The 16,843-nt window shown below is 59.2% G+C and overlaps 1 protein-coding gene across 1 annotated transcript in view; it reads right to left on the bottom strand.

The window, feature by feature from the left end:
• Positions 1 to 16,843, bottom strand: part of TCERG1L (transcription elongation regulator 1 like) — a 170,570-nt gene that overhangs the window by 40,700 nt on the left and 113,027 nt on the right. Inside the window, exons 5-6 of the mRNA XM_059172575.1 lie at positions 15,184 to 15,275; positions 11,831 to 11,919 (exon numbers count right to left, since the gene is read on the bottom strand). Coding sequence (XP_059028558.1) covers positions 11,831 to 11,919; positions 15,184 to 15,275 — 181 coding nt within the window. The remainder of the gene's footprint in view (positions 1 to 11,830; positions 11,920 to 15,183; positions 15,276 to 16,843) is intronic.

The following is a 16,843-nucleotide window of genomic DNA, read 5'->3' as shown; positions in this document are numbered from 1 at the left end:
ACTTCCCATGGGCCGTGCAGAGGGCTTGGGGGCTGAACCCTGCGTTCTGGGATTCTGAACAGACCAGGATCCTTCCCAGAGGGGTGCGGAGATGGTCTGACGGATCTGCAAGCCGGCTGGGCCAGGGCCGTGAGTGTGGTCGGCAGAATGAGGCTCCCTAAAATGTCCACGTCTTAATCCCTGGGACTGGGAATGTGTGACCCCCCACAGCAAGGGCAGCTTTGCAGCTGTGGGAAGCACTGTCCTGAGACCAGAAATGATCCTGGATTGTCTGCGTGGAAGAGGGAGGCAGGAGGGCCCGAGTTAGAGCAGAGGTCGCGGAAGCAGGGGTCAGACACACACGAGACGGGGGCGGGGGAGGGAGGACCGCACGTGTGGGTCTCCGGGACGGAGGACGGGCGACGGGTCTTCCCTGGAGCAGACGGCCCCGCCCACACCTGGATTTGCGTCCTGTGAGACGCAGTGGGATTTCTGACCTCCAGAATTATGAGATGCTGAGTTTGTGGAGTTGTGGAGTTGCACCTTCTGGGTTTGTGGCAGACTGTGGCCTCTCTCTGTCCTGGGCACCAGCATGAGAACCTGCCTCCAGCCAGAAGTCCCCCAAACCCCAAGCAGCGGGCCTGCACGCACTGCCCACCATTGGCCTAGACACGAAAATGGAAGACGGTGACCCGCCCTCTCGCTGACATCTCCTTCAGCTCTGGGCCTGTCCTTGACCTTCAGGTGACCTTGGGATCTTCCCCGCATCCAGGTGGCCTCAGTTCCATCCTGTGTATAGGACGGGCTGGAATGGAAATGTGCATTATTCTACCCCACCCCACCCCACCCCCGTTACGGGGACTTGGAGGCAAGTCGCCGGGTCCCGTGTTTCTGAGAGGCAGGGGCTCCTGGGCCCACAGGGGTTTTGCCCAAGTCTGTGCAGGGGCTGGAAGTCGGGGGGAGGGTTGGCAACCGGGCGCCGGACTTCGGATCCCGTCCCTGCCCTCGCGGGCCTGGGTGGGCCCTGCTCCGCCTCTGCCTGCCAGAAGGAGCTACGAGTTTTGTCGGGAGCTACTCCTCGGCACCGGAAGTTAGTATAGAGTTTAAGCCGAAGGTAATTACGTTGCACCGAGTTCTCCGGATGGGATTCTGGGCTGGCGGGGACCACAAGCCCTGTCCGAGCAACACGGCTCCTCCCCACTCAGACGCAGCTCTAGGGAGGGCGGGCACCTGGCTTGTCTGGGGGCTGTGCTCCCGGCAGCCGCAGCCCTTGTCGGGGCACCCCATGGCCCAGCCCGTGTGCTCAGGGGGCTGGAGGGGATGGTTTTCCTGTGCTCATCAGCACCCGGTTTCTCGGGACGGTGGTTCCTGCCAGGTCAGGGGCAAGCAGCTTAGGGGGACAGCAGGCGCCGAGCTCCTCCTGTCACTGCCCTGTGCCCACTCACGCTCCTGGTGTCCACGACGGCCCATGTGGCCCCACATGCGGCTGCGGAAGCTTCTCTGACTGCGGGTCCGAAGCTGCCGGCGGCAGGCTCGTCCTCAGGCCCTTGGCCTGAGCGGAATATTCCAGAGCAGCTCTGGCTCCTTGCGTTCCTGTCAGCCCCTCCCCACAGCGTCTGCCCAGGAGCCCCGACCTCACCTGATGGGGCAGAGAAGGACTTCCGCCAAACCTGCTGCAGCTAACAGTCCTCATGGGCACCACGGCCCCTGGCGGCCGGGCACCATGTCCCCCCCACGGCTCCCCAGCAGCCCCAGAGCCCCACCCCCGGCACTGACTGACCTGCTCCCTCCTCTGGAGCCCTGGGGGGAGAGAGCACTCAGCTGGGCGTCCGGGGGCGCAGAGACCTGGCCTCCAGTGCGGCTTGGCCTCTGTGCCTGTAGCACCCCAGCCTGCGGAGCCGTGGTCTTGCCATCCTCATCTTTAAGAGGCTGATAGCTGAGGGTCTAGTCCCAGATGGTTTCCTAAATCCCTCCCAGCCTTTATTCCACTTTCTGTTCTTTTCTCTTCATTTCCCAGTTTGGGGCCAGGCCCCCCAGTTACAGTCCTGCTGCCGCCCCTCCCCGCACAGGCAGGTACACCCAAGCCCGGCTCCCGCGCTCGGTGGCCCGGGACTCACGGCCGCGCATTCTCAGTCCTTAGTTAATGTGCTCAGCCTGTCCCGACCCCTCTCTGAGGCTGCGCCTCTGCTGGGGCTGTCTGCAGCTCCTAACTGCCTGACTCGGGGTGAAGGGGTGGGTGCGATCCATGCTCCAGGGCCCCCGGTCTTGGCCGCAGCTGCCCTGTCTGCTTTCCTGCTCCCCCGCCTAGACATCCCTCCTTCCTAACACACAGGCATCCAGATCGCTCCTGCTGCTCCCTCTGGGACACGGAGCAGGACAAATCCCAAAGGGGAGGAAGAACTAAGTGCTCCAGGAGGCTTTCCAACAGGTGAGACAGCAGCTGTGCCCGCACCAGGGACACCTGCCTCCACGAGCCCCCACCACCTCTCTCTTCCCTGGAAGACCTGCTCTCTGGGTTTTCAAAACCAAGACCCGATGCCACCAAACACAGCACGGCCATCCCTATGGCCACTCAAGGACGCAGTCGGCAACGTGAGATATTTACCGGGAAGGGAGTGGTTAACCGGGCTCTGCGGACAGGACATGGTCCTGGGACACGCCCGTTCATCCCACAGGCAGCTGGGCCGTGGAAATGCAGGTTTCCAGCGGCTTGGAGCGCTGTCCGTCTGGCTGTGGGCATGGGGGGAGAGCAGAGCTGGCTCTGGACCAAGGTCCGTGAAGGGGCCCAGCCTCAGATCAGCTCCGCGCCCTCCCACCTGGCTCTGGGAGGCTGTCCTACCGCGGAGCAGCTGGCCTCCTAGGTGGTCGACTCTAAGTCGCTCGTCTCCCTAAGACCCAGGCAGGGTGCTGGGTCCTGAGAAAGTTCTGGTCAGCAGCGCGGAGGGGACTTGAGAATAAGAAGCTGAAGACGAGGGGAGATACCCACTGCTCCCTGGTTAGGCAGTCCACGGCCTGTCATGCAGTGTCCAAGGGCTCAAGAGCGTTCCCACTCTGGGTCCTCGGCAGCTACAAAGCAATCTCGTGTTGACCTGACGCTGTGCTCAAGGGAGGCCAGTGGGTCTGGGCAGGCGGGCCTGGGTGGCTGAGGCTCATGGGTGAATTGGGGCAGTAAGTCTGGACAAGTGGCTTATAGCTCGGTGGGTCTGGGCAGACAGGCTTGGGCACCCAAATCTGGACTAGATGGCCCAGCCGATGGGTGCAAGCGGGGGCCTGGACAGGAGGCCTCAACAGAAGGGTCTGGCAGGTGGGTCCGGCCAGCAGGGAATTAGGGTCTGTGCTGAAACAGCGCCCAGGGCCAGGCTGACTCGTGTGAGGGGCCCCAGGTTCCTGGCCTCCTCTAGTGGAGACACGGAGGCAGGGGAGGCCCCTGTGGGACCGACCTCCGGCAGGGCCTGGGGGACCCACTTGAATTCCTGGCAGGGTCTTGGTTCTCAAAGAAAACCAGGCATCACATCAGCCCAGACCGGAGCAGCCAGGGGAAGTCCGCTCTCTCCAGCACCAGGCACCGCCGCTGAGGGCCGCCAGCCTGCTGAGCCCGGTCCCCAGTGAAACCTCCGGCCCCCACACTCGGAGACACGCTGCCCCACGGCAAGGCCCAGGTTTTCCCCCCACCGGTGCACGTGGTTCATTCTACCACTGACTTCCCGAGGGACCTGCCCCTGGCCCCACGCGCTGCTCTGAACTCTAGGAAGAGACTCACACTGGAGACCTATTTGGCACAATTCTCCGCAGATTCTGGGTCAGCTGGCTGTTTCAGGGACACGCAGGCTCTGTAAGCTCCCGGAGCTGAGTCCAGGGACACCCCTCCCACATCTGAGTCACTGGAAGGGCCAGCACCCAAACCTAACAGTGTAGGCAGGAATCCCCACCCAGCTCCGAGGAGGGGAAGCGAGGACCTAATTAGGCACCGAGGAGGGGAGTATTGCCAGGGAGAAAGCCGAGCGAGGACAATTAACATGGCACGTTTCCATCCAGGCTACAAAGAACCCAGTTCCGGTGCCATGGGGACACGGGGGACTGGAGGCACAGAGCTGGTGGCAGGGTAAATAGAGCGGTCCCCCGGGAGAAGTCTGCCCGGCCACTTGTTACGGTTGGCTTCAACTAGACGGAGCCAGCTGTAACATGCAAAATTAATTTTATGTATCATTTTATGCACATTTTAAGTAATATGTATACGTTCGCCTTCTTTAATCACGCTACACAGTATCTGGAGAGCTGCCACATTCCCTCTTCTCTTTAACTGTCCCCATGTCCCAGAGGATGTCATTAGCACATCACAGTTATTCCAGGCTGGGACAGAACATCCCCCACCTCAGCAGCCCTCACAGAGGAGAACCTGGATCCTGTCTAGTGAGGCTGCCCTGGCCGCTACAGGACGCGCCAGGGGTCCCAGGGGCACCTGAGGACTGCAGGTGCCACATTGTAGCTCTAGGAGTATCCAAAGATTCCCACTGGGTCCTTCCCTCTCTCCACCTGATTTGTTCCCCCACCTGCCTGACCCAGGAGGACTGTCCTGAGGGGACAGAGCCTGACGTTCCCTGGGTCTCCCGCTAGGGCTTACCGCCTGGACCGAAAAGCAGGGTCTGGGCACCCTGTGCTCTTCCCTCCCTGTCCTCACCCCTCCTCTGCTCAGGAAGGGGTGGCCCGGCAGCACGCAGGAGCTCTGGCTGATGCATGGGCGGGCTGGGTAAGGGGCACAGAGTAATGGAGGAGACGGTAAAAACCTCCCTGCCGCCTTCCGTCCTGTGATAGTGTGATCTGCAGTAAGAAAAGCATATTTGGTCTTGTCACTGTTTCTGGCACAGCACTCCCCAAATCCTGGGGATCGCCTAAGACATGAGAGCAGAGAGATGGTCTCTTAGTCGCATCACAAGCCCTTTATGCCAAAGAGATGACTTGGGGACAGTCCACAGGGATGGGGGCAGGTGGCCAGGAGAACCTGCCCTGTGACTAGAGGGTTGGAACGTTCGACACCCCCCTCGCAGCTCTTAGGACAGAAGGGGGGTCACCCACGGCCAATGACTGGGTCAATCGTGCCTACACGGTGAAGCCTCCACGAAAACCCAAAAGGAGGGGGACCAGAGGCCTTCTTTGTGGGTGACCCCATGGAGCTGGCAGGGGTGGCCCCGGGAGAGAACGTGGAAGCTCCTCGCGCCCCCACACACACCTCACCCCTGCACTTCCTCCGCCGGCCGTTCCCGGGCTGGTCTCTTCTACAACGAACCGGAAATCTAGTACATACAGACTTTCCCGAGTTCCACAAGCCGCTCTAGCGAATTAATCCAGCCGGAGGAGGGGTCGCGGGGATCTCTGATGCGCAGCCAGCCAACACCAGCAGAGGGGACAGCCTGGACTGGACACTGGGGTCCGCAGTGGGGAGGGGGCGGTCTCGGGGACCAAGCCGCTGACCTGCATGCGGGGTCTGAGCCATCTCCAGGCAGACAGGGTCCGACCGAGTTAACCTGGAGGACAGCCAGCTGGTGCCGCAGACAGCTCAGTGAGGGAAGACCCGCAGTGGGGGTGGCGGATGTGAGGTCGTGCGTGGAGTCCTGAGAGCCCAGGAGACCCAGGAGGTGCTGCCATCTGCCCTCCTCGGCCCGCTTTCCGCCCCGGCCACCCCGGGCGCAGCGCCCACCCCGACGGCGCTGGTTCAGGGAAGAGCACGTGGATGTCCAGGTGACGTCTGCTCCTGCGGACAAGGCCACAACTGCCCACAGCCATGACTTGTCGTTGAGGGGACACACTCATGTCCAATCAGCACCTGGACGTGGTGGCTTTGCCATCCCCCAGGGAGACCCTCAGGCTGTGGCCTCGCAGTGTCATTCCACACAAAAGACAGTCCAGACGCTGGACGTGTGGGTGCCACCCGGGGAGAGGTCGGGATGCTGAGGGCGCGCGGCCCGGACCACCAACGGGGGCAGCTCGGCACTGGACATCTGGTGTCGCTGGGAGAAGGGGCCCTGCTCCTCCCGCGGAGGGAAGTGGGGAGGAGAGGCAGAGTGGTGGGGACGGCGGCGGCGGCTTCTGGGCTGTGTCCTCCATGCAGCACCCGGGGACGGTGTTTTGGCTGATGGGGTCCATGGGCCGTGTGCGCCTGTCCCGCTCTGAACGGTCACCAGAACCCTCCGTCCGAACTCCGGAGAGCGTCTCTCCCTCAGCCTCCGGTTCCTGCGCGTCCATCTCTTTCCCGTTTTCAAAGAGCAGCAGGAAGGCGCCCTGCAGCCGCGCGCAGAGCTGGGCTCCCATCCGGAGTCCCGGCTGCCGTCTGTCCAGCCTCTCGGAGAGGAGACGTGGACCTCAGGAGGTCTGTTCCCAACACCGGAACGAGGCCCACGACCGCCACGCATTGTCTTCACAGAACAAAGGTCCCGACGGCTCCATCTTGACCGTGGCTCTGGGCTTTGGGAGACTCTGCCTTTCTGGGGAGTCACGATGTTGGCGACATAGGGTCTGCTCCCTGCACCAGGCCCTGGCCCTTCCCGGTCACAGGACGCAGGCCAGAGTCCTGCAGCAGCTCCTCACACCCCATCACCGCCTTGGCATGAAAGCGAGGCCCAGGGATTCCTGCGAGCGAGCGGGGAGCAGCACGGGGACACTTCACCGCGTCCCAGGGGCTGCTCGCCCGGGGGCTCGCTGTGGGTGGAAATGGCTTCCTCCTCACGCACCCCTCCTCGGCCTTCCCCAAGCTGGACTGACATTTCACTGAACATCGGAATCGCCTCCCCAACATCACGTGTCACCCGCCCCTTCCTCGACAGAACAAGAGACTCGACAGTGCTAAGGGGACACAGTGACATTTGGCTTCACTTCAGCGGTGAGTGCGCGAGGCAGGGAAGGCTGCGGGTTCTGGCCACTGTGACCCTCCGCGAAGAGAGCGCATGTCCCGCAGGGGGACAGCCCGGCATCCTCGTCACGGCGCTTTCTGATAACCTTGGTCTCGTCAAACGTCACCCACACCGACGACGCTCTGGGGAATTTCCTTTCTGGGAAGGTTCTACCAACTTCACCCAAGAACAAGCCAAACATGTCCACTACCAAGATTTAGAAAAACCCAGAGAACCTGCTATTAAAACATCACACTCAGCGGATGGGTAGTTACGACTGAATAAAAAATGCCGTCAGTCGCGGCTAAGACAACGAATAAAATCAGAATGAGAAGCGTGCCATGGTCACACAGTCGGGTGAGCAGGGCGTGCACCCGGGCTTCGTGCCTCTAGGCTCCTGTCCAGAGGAGGCCCTCCCGCTCCCAGGCAGAAGGCTACACGTGCCGCCAGCTTCTCCGCGGCCACACTGGGACTCCCACGCCAACCATAGCCACTTGGGCAGCGTCCCACACACTCCCGCCAAACTGTGTCCTTCCTCACGGCAGCTGGGAGGTGGCACCCGCTGGCTGGCCGAGTCCGCTTCCTGCCGGTGCCTCCAGCTCTGGTCGTCCCGAGCACGCCCTCAGCTCCTTCTAAGCTGCTGGGAAAAGGAGTTGGGGTTTGCTCTGAAGGCATCACAGACATAAAACTTGCTACATTAATTTTGACTTCTTGGAAAATGGTCTTATTTCACAACAGTGTTCATTTTTTTAAAATTTTACAGAAATAGAGAATTACTTGTAAATCCATAGTCTTGTAAAGAATTGTAAAATGTTATTGATTGGCACCAGCACTGATTGTCAATTGAGCCAAAGCTCATGAACTTTACACTTTAACAGTTTTCAGGTTTTTTTCGTGTCTTCAACGGTTCTAAGAAGAACATTTTCATGACCCTCCAATTAGAGAGTGGCTGAGTTGTCCCCAAATGGCCTGTGGGTCAAAACCCAAATTATAAAGGAGGAAGGTGAGCCCGAGAAATGGATACACAGAGATCCGTAAGAGACCGACAGTGCCGCTCCGGGACGGCCACAGGGAAGACAGGAGCCGGCCCGGAAGACGGGTCTGGACGCCATCACGCTCTCCCTCGGGCTGCTTCTTCCATGTTGAAGCAGATAGGACGTCACTTTCTATGAAAGTTCATGCATAGTCTTCATTTTCTCTTTCTCCTGAAAATTCCACGTCGGATGATGGCACCCTGAGGCCCTCCTGGCGGCGCGCGTCTCCGCGAGCTTCTGAGTCGCAGACCGGCTGAAGACACCGTTTCGGGCTCCGGCGCCGTCCATGCCTGTGGTCCGGCCGGCACAGGCGGGAAGAATGAGGGTCGGCCCCTCCCCCATGTCCACCGCGCGTCCCGGCACTGGCCTGGCATCTCTAAAGGTCTTCATGCGATGCTGGTGCTTTGAAGAAGGCTGTACGTCGGCCGTGTGTCTTGGCCGCACGGTCGGAAATGATCACGGGAGCCACTCGTTTGCGGCGCTCCACTCACTCACCGGCCTCCCACGGAGCCACGAGCAGGACTGCCTTCCCCGGTCTCGCTTGCAAAGCTTTCGCCGGGGTCCCCAAGGAGCAGAGCTTCCAACCTTTCACAGCAAGTTTCTCCTGTCCCACTGCGTTTGTGTGATTCTGGGTCTTAGCTGACCCTGCCGCCCTCCCACACATTCAACGGCTCAGCTCCAATTTGGTAAAAATGTGAGCACAGTGAAAACGTTAGCAGAGTAAGAGTATTTTGATTTCCATTTTAGGGGCACCTGACTGGCTCAGCCCATGAAGCATCAGGGTCCTGGGACCGAGCCCCACATCAGGTTCCCTGCTCAGTGAGGAGCCTGCTTCTCCCTCTGCCTCCCCCTGGGTTCTTGTCTCTTTCTCCCTCTCTCTGTCTCAAATGAATAAATAAAATCATTTTTTAAAAAAAAAAGAATGCTTTGATTTCCATTTTTTTTTCCATTTTACATATTCTGAATAGATTCCAAAACCTCTTACTTCCTTATGTGATGCCAGCCGCCCCCTGGAGCTCTGTGGTGGTCAAGAGTGGTCCTTTCCCAGCCTATGTGGCCTGCCCCACCTATCCTGAAACCTCTAGAATCTTCTAGAAATCCCAAGTTTTCTCTGGAGAATGTTGGTCTGAGGTCAAGGCTCAGGTTCACAGGTGATGTCTCGCTCCTGGCTCTTGGCCTGAGCCCTCACACTTCCCTCTGGAGGAGGGTCTGCTCCTGGGGACAGGAATGGGGCCTGCCTGACCACTGGGGCCACCGTGGAGAAGGCATGCCTTCGGGGAAGAGCAAGGACCAGATTCCCCCAGACTTGAGTGGGGAGCCCTGGTGCTGGACGGTGACATGTAAAGAGACTCGGTGAAAACACGGAGTTCCTGGGGGATGGCGTCCACCCCATGGTCACCCCGTCACACCCGCGGACATGCCTGTATTCCCTGCTCACCTCCAAGGGACCCAGTCACGTCCCTCCGACCCCTACCCCGCTTCCGCATGAACACCTCATCATCAAATCCTCTGAACGAGAGGCACCATGTTCCCAGAAGAGTCGCCGTCTGGATGACGGAGGCATCAACATGCCATGGGCCGATTCCGACGCCCTGAGTACAAGTGGCTGGTGAGGGTGACAGAGCCAGGGCCCTGCACCTGCCGTGGGTCCCTCTGTCCTCCGACTTCCTGAGAACCAATGGCCCGGAAGAAAGGCCACCCAGAGCAAACACGCAGAACAAGGCTGTCGGGACTGGTTTACGCACGGGAAGCAGGCACGGTGCCCCAGGCAGGGGCCCTTCCCGGCGGCAGACTGGGGTGTCCGTGCGGAGCGCAGGGGCCAGGCTCCCAAGTGTGTGACACCGATGCCGATGAGGATGTCGGAGCCTCCCGTGAAGCTGCCTCCCAGCTGCCGAACAAGTGAGTGGGGGCCACTCCCCCGCGAGGTCGAAGGTCCGCGTTCGGGGGACCTGCAAACCCAGGCTCGAAGGTGTCGAGGGAGCACGTCTGTCAACACTCCGGCCCTTAACCGAACAGCCTCTTGACAAGGCCAGAACGCTCTCCTTCAAGGGCACCGGGTCAGAAAAGCAGGGACAGAGGAACAGAGGGTGGGCTGGGGCAGCCTCTCCGCGGCCTCGGGGAAGGGACGGGCAGGTTGCAGCCGGCACACCTGACTCCCATCCAGAAAGCACCTCCTCGGGCCGTGGGAGCTGTCTGCGCACCTGCGGGCCTGTGACGTCCTGCAGAACGGTGACCCTGCCTGCGCCCAGCCGGCCTGCCCAGGGCCGCCATCCCCATCCTGCTGGTGCGTCAGCGAGAGGACGCCAGACTTCAGGCTCCACAGCTGGCTGCAGCCAGCCCAGGAGGCCCAGGAAGGGCACAGGCTGGTTCACAGTTTACACACAAAGGCCCCCCGCTGCAGGGAGTGACAGGAGGGACCGCAGGACTGCTCTGGTCTGATTACCTTCTGCGCTCTCATGCGGTATTACAGAGGAAGGAGCGCCGTGGCTTCACAGTCAGAGCCTCCACTGCTCAAGGTCATGTTTTCGACAGAATCATAATCCTCCAAGCCCCACTCCCCTGCGCTGAACTTGTTCCGCCCCCTCAACAGGAAAGTGCGCCTACCCTGGACACACACCGGGGAGTCTGGTGACGGAAGCCCCGAGCAGCCCTTGCGGCGTCACAGAGATGCGTTTGTGGTCCTCACTCCATTTGCCCAGTGATCTAAGGAGCCGTGCCTTTGTGATGCCACGTCCATAAATACCGCGGCTCGTGAGCACCTGTGTCTGGGGTGCTGCTCTTGGGGGCACAGAAGGTCGCGGACCTCCCCACTCAGCTCAAGCACTGGTCTCCTCCATTGAGCTGTAACCTTCCTGTAAAACCGCAACCACAAGGAAACCCTTCCCTTGAGCTCCGTGAGTCGTCCTAGCAAATCCTTACACCCAAGGGGAGCTGTAGGAAGCCCCACGTTGGTGGTCCGCCAGGTCAGCGGGCAGGTCACCCCGCACCCCATTGGCATTTGGGTCTGAAGTGAGGGCACCACTGAGGGACGGAGCCCTTAGCTCTTGGGTCCGGACCACTCTGCGTCGGTGTCACAACTGAATTGTAGGACACTCCCTAAGTGATGGGGCGACTGGAGAGCTGGGTGTGAACTGTTAACCAAAGAAGGGCCTGTGCCAACTGCAGGTTCAGCTGAAGACAGGGCGTGGCTGGGGGTACGCCAGGGCTGGCTGCGCGGGGAAGGAGCACATGCCCCGTCTCGCCAGTGAAGAACGCATGGCCGGTCACCAGGGACACCGTGTGAGGCTGATGTCCCACCAGGTTCCTACGCAGACGCACCTGACACAGATGCCAAGGAGCGGTCTCTGTTGTCCGAATTAGCTGTCCCTTCCAGCTCTGTCCTACCCTTTCGTCTTCAGGTTTTAGAACTAATTTTTATTATAATAACCTTTTTATTCTGCTTCCAAATTATTCCATTATAAAAGGACATTTTTAAAAACCAAAGGCAGTGGCTCCCTCGTGGAGGGTCTTTCGAGCACGGCGTACTCAAAGATCAGGAGTCCTCCCAGGGCAGCTGGAGAGAGCCAGACACATCTTTAATTAACAGCCATTCAGTTACTATGTTCTTAGAGGAGACGGAAGAAAAGCCCTTTGAAGCCTAATGTGTGCTGGGTTTTCTTCAGACACCGTCTTTCACTGATAGACATGCAACAGCTTATTATCTGGATGCAGATTCGCAAGGGTATGGAGCAGGGTAACGTATCACTTAAATGCTACTTTCTTTCTGCAGAACGTCACAACGGTGGAGCTGGAGCTGCCAGGAGCTGCAAACTAGTATTTTAAAGCACAGCACTATCACTGAAGGAACGTACATTCTATCATTGGTGCCAGCAAGCAGGCACCGGGTGTAGACGAGGCTACCTGTCCTTGCTCTCAGGTCTCGGAGCATCTTACCAGGGGGAGCCAGGCACTGGCGTGGAGGCCACGGGTCTGTTTCCTTCGGCTGCACTGTCCTCTCTGGTGACTAGTATGGATGGTGGTTCCTTTCAACAGAAAGAGAAAGACAACACTGGGTTTTTTGGTTTTTTTGTTTTTTAATTTAAACACTCATCTTCAATTAGGCAACCAAAGGAAGAGTAACAAGTCTCCTGCAGACAGACCTGCCGACGTACCCACTCGATAATGACCTGCTCAGTACAGCAAAGCAAATGGGACTGGGCAATTATGCTGAGAATACGGAACTTACGGCACAATAGACCGTGCTGAGGAACTCAGACAAAGGCATCTCCCTAATTACCCCAAATTGGCTAAACTATCTGCTTTTGCAGACACGGAGATGGGCAGCGGCGGCTAAGAGAATGCTTCTGGATGCCTTCACATCTTGTGGGTAAAAATAAATAAATAAATAAAATCACGTGAGATTCAGCTCTAGAAATGAGCTGACTCAGAAGCTGGGGTCCAGGAGATCCGAATCCGCGCACTGCGGTAGGGACCCTGAAGCAGCGAGGGGTCCCGGGTGCCACTGGGGCTGGCTCATGCCGGGCCTGTGAAGGCCGGAGGACACAAGCCTGCTTCCTTGCTCCATCGCGTGAGGCTGGCCGCCCTTCTGTGCATCTAGCTGGGGACAGCGTTCGGGGGCAGGACACGGTACGCGGAGGCAGAGCTGGTTTAGAAATCACTCTATCTCTGTTTAGAAAATAAGGAATGTTTGAACACGACACCACCTAGAAGAAAATGAAGATTTATTCTCTACTATTAAAAAGGTAAACAAAACAAAACATGGCCAGGACCCTTGCTCATCATTCATTATGGACACGGTTTGCAGAGAAATGAAAGCTGCTTGAGGATAGAAACCAGGATAGACATAGATGCAGACCGAAGGTTTGGATTAACTGATGTAGCTGCCTTCCTGCGTCGGAGCGCCGGCTCTCTGCCAGGCGGAGGGGAAACCAATCCGAGTTCCTGCAGGCAGACCGGACGGCCCTGAGGAGGAATCGTCGGAAAAGTGTCCCCTCGACTCTGGAGTGGTTAAGGAGAGGAGGGGTCTCAGCGAGCTCAGCAAATGCTCGCAGTATGGGGGACGTGCTTTCCTTTCCCAGCTGCTTCTCTAGCCTCGATCTCAGAATAATACAGCACGGGGCTCTCCTTCTCTCGAACAACCGGGTGAGGATGTTATTCAAAGCAACGAAAAGGCTCTTGGCTGGGAATGTCAGGTGCCATTAAAGCTCTTGATTCCTGAATAAAAGAAAGAAGGAGCACGGATGCCATCTCGCTTCCAGCACGGCTCAAGCCGGGACTTTAAGGGACACTGTGGGTGAGGAGGTGATCAACCATGTGTTAGGATGGTCTCGACCAGGAGGCCGAACGGGGCCACCATGCGAGCACCTGCCATGGGGCCCACCAGCGAGGAGGCCACATGCACAGAAGCCCGTGTGTGCCCTCGCGCACCCCCGCCAGCATCCACGGCGTCAGCCTCCGCTCAAACACACGAGCTGGAAAGGCAGATGCTCGACCTCGGAGCACTGACAACACGAGAGTCAGACAAAACGCTCCAAGAACACCGAGGGTCTGAGAGCCCGGGCGAACACAGCCCCACGCCGGGAACGTGGCCCTCGGCGGGGCCATCACCTCCCACCCCCGCCCAGCCACGAGGCAAGAACTCAGAAGGGCCCCGTGGTCAGGCGGGAGTGGCCAGTGGAGCAGAGCCGGCCAAGAAGGACAAGAGTCCTGAGCTGACAACATGCCTCCGGAAAAGACCCCGCGGGGTGTCGGCAGAGGACGGAGCGGACAGGGCACTGCTCCCCCGCCGGACAGGCGACACCGGGGAAGCGAGGGGCCATCCCAGTCAGGCGTGAGCACCCCGGGCCTTTCACTGGCTCCGCCTGTGGTTCTCCATTCATTGCCACAGATAATGGCACAGGATAAGCGATTTTTAATTTATATAATTATCCCTAAGTTTAAGAATAATTTCTTCTAGAATTTTTGGGTCCTAGAAGGTGTCTTTCCTTCCTGTGAGGGAAAAAAGGTCAGGATAAATAATGAATATAACAGGGAAGACTCAGAAAGTGGTGTTAAAAAAATATATGGAGAACGGAGTTTATACTACTAATCCAATTAGAGAAACGAAGGGCGGTTTTCATTATGAAGCTAATTGAACGCTGGAAACCCAACGAGGGCCTCTGAGCCGTGGGTTACCCCCGCTAATCACTCACGCAGATCTGGCGGGGGCATGATTTGTGGCGGGGACGAACATTTACATTCGGCAAGGCTGGGATTCTCTCCCGCTAATTACCAAGGTCTTCTTCATGTGGCACTCGCCGCTCATGATTTCCTGTTGGTGATAAAAATGGCATAAAACTCCCTTTCTGCACTAAAGTGATAAAAGTGAATTAGAGACGCGGAGCCCAGGGATAAAGAACGTAGTTAAGGCACCAGGAAGGATGTTTGTTTAATAAATATGGAATTCTGGCACAGGCGTCCATCTCTCACAGAGAAATCCTACGTCCGGGAGCAGAAGGTCCATGTGCGCTACCACCGTGTGACCCCTTTACGGCCGACACTGGCGCTAAGGACGGGGAGGGCGGGATGGAGCCGGGGAGGTCCCCGCAGGGGCGCGGTGGGGAGGCCGGCGGGGACCGGACGTTCACACCCGCAGCAGAGACGGACCCGCTGGAAGGAGTTTCGAGTGAACGTGAACCAGGCTCAGAGGCGGACCGCGGGCCTCCGGGATGCTCGAGATCAGAGCAAATTAAGGGCCATTCGTGGTTTTCAAGCGTAGCAATAAAAGCTAATCCCTTGGGTCGTTCATGGAAGGTAACCGTGCCGGACGCACTCATGGTCCGTCCTAAAATGCTGTTTGGCAGGAAGGCCAAGAGAAGCCTCTGACCAGAACGAGAGGAGGAAACACAAAGGTGTGTGGCTGGGGGCGGTGCGCGCGGCTCAAACAACCCAAACACGGGCTCCGGCCTTGCCTCGGGGCGTCTGCCTCCTGCAGCCTGGTGCCCCGCCCTGTCTGAAGTGCAGGGACAGCCCCCGCGGGAAACCAGGTCAGCACAAGCTCCCCGCGCCTGGCGAGCCCTGGAACGGGACCCACCCGGAAGGCGACGGCTGTTCCCAAAGCCCGCGGACCCCCGCCCCTCTGCCATGCTCTGGACTGTCCTGCCCGATTCGGCTCAGGGTCATAGAGCATCCCCCGCCCCCCCTCCCGGAGCCAGATGGGAAACACGCACAGGGCGGGGAGTCGCGGCCCCGAGCGCCCCTCTCCCGGCTGCGCGTCCGTGAGACGCCAGCGGAGCCCCCACACCCACCTTGTCTTCCCCGGGCCCGGCTGGGCTCTTCCTCTCGGCGTGCAGCATGAGGGCGGGGGGGCCGGGCGCTCGGCTGTGCTCTCTGCTTCTGTCTGTTGGACCAAAACAACGTCGTTAGCATCGCATTTGTCACGTCCCTTTGGAAAACTAAACTATGACAGAAAGTGGCCTTGAAAATTCAATGTGGCAGCCCACGCCGTACGTCCCTCAGCGAGGCTGTGTGGTCCCCGGTCTAGACCGTGGTCTTGTGACTGAGCCCCTCCCAGGACACTGAGCTCCTCTGGCTACACCTTCTGAGCCCAGCACCAGCCACAGTGCTGCCGGCCACAGCCGGTGGACCGGGCCATGGGGGTTTTGGATGGATGGCCCCAAGTTCCCACACGGAAAGGCGCCTTGACAAGGGCCAAGGGCCAACGTGGGACAGAAGAACCAGGCTTTCTTGACCTTGGTGGCTGGTGGCCACAAGCGGCCACCTTTGGTCCCCATCCTGACAGGGGGGTGGGTGGGGTCCACGCCGGGCAGACCCCCAGTTACCCCTGTGCACCTATCACTAATGTGGGTGCTGGCTTGGCCATGACCCTTTACAAAGCAGTTGTTTGGGAAAGGAAGGGGAAGTGGCAAAAATGTAGCTTCTGCCGACAGAGAAAGATCAGGCTTCCTCTTACTCCAAACTGTCCACACAGCCCCCAGACGTCTGCAAGCCACGAACAGGTGCAGTGAGACACAGCACAACGGACCAGCATTTTAAAATGAAGAGTTAAAGCAAAAAATCCCAAACCATGGAACCACACCCCAACCTAACGAACACATGCCGTCTGGACGAGACTGGAAGGTCAGGGCCCTTGGAACGAGGCGGCCTGACCGGGAGCTGCTGTCCGTCCGGCATGGATCCTTCCCTGGGGAAGACAGGAAGGGGCAGAAGACACTGCTTTACACACACACACATGCACACGCACACACATGCACACCTGCACTAGGCAGGCACAGGGAAGGTGCCTTGAGGTCTGTGCTCACCAGGCGGAGCCGGGGAAGGGCAGACTTGGCGCCCCAAGGAGCCCCCTGCCCCTCCCTCCCACCTTCCTTAGCCCGCCGCGAACATGGATTCCCCTGCCCCCTCTCCTGGCCAGGAGGCTCGGGAAGGGGCCACGCATGCCGGGAGCCCACATCGCACCCCCCATCATCTGTCCACAGTGGGCGTCTGCTCCCGGCACCCTCACGGCTGCAGAGCTGGGTCCAGCCGACAGGGCAGCCGGTCCCAGAGCGCGGAGGTGGGTCAGCGCTGACCTCCGGGCCCCAGGGCAGCCATGACCCCCTCCAGGAGACATGGGTCAGGGCCCGGCAAATCCAGGTCAATGTCCAGATCAGCCCTGGGGAGGGAACAGTCAACTTTCAATGAACTGTCGAACCAAACCTGAGCCATCAAAATTTTAACTTCAGGGCAGTGGTGACACTTGATTACTATTCATGGGGACAAGCAGAGCCCCAGGATGGGGCTAACCTCTCCAGAACCTGTGGGGATTTCTCCCCAAAGCCCACCTCCCGTCCAGGTGCGGGCAGCAGGCAGGAGTCTGGGGGCGCGGCGCTCCGTGGGCTCCACATGGGGCTGCGGCGCCAACCCGCAGCCCCAGCCCCATAGCATGGGCCGCAGCACTGCTAGGAG

Source organism: Mustela lutreola, chromosome 4 (genome assembly GCF_030435805.1).
Source record: "Mustela lutreola isolate mMusLut2 chromosome 4, mMusLut2.pri, whole genome shotgun sequence".
NCBI classification, from domain to species: Eukaryota; Metazoa; Chordata; class Mammalia; order Carnivora; family Mustelidae; genus Mustela; species Mustela lutreola.
Note: the sequence above shows the minus strand (reverse complement) of the source record. Positions and strands in the feature narration are given on the sequence as shown.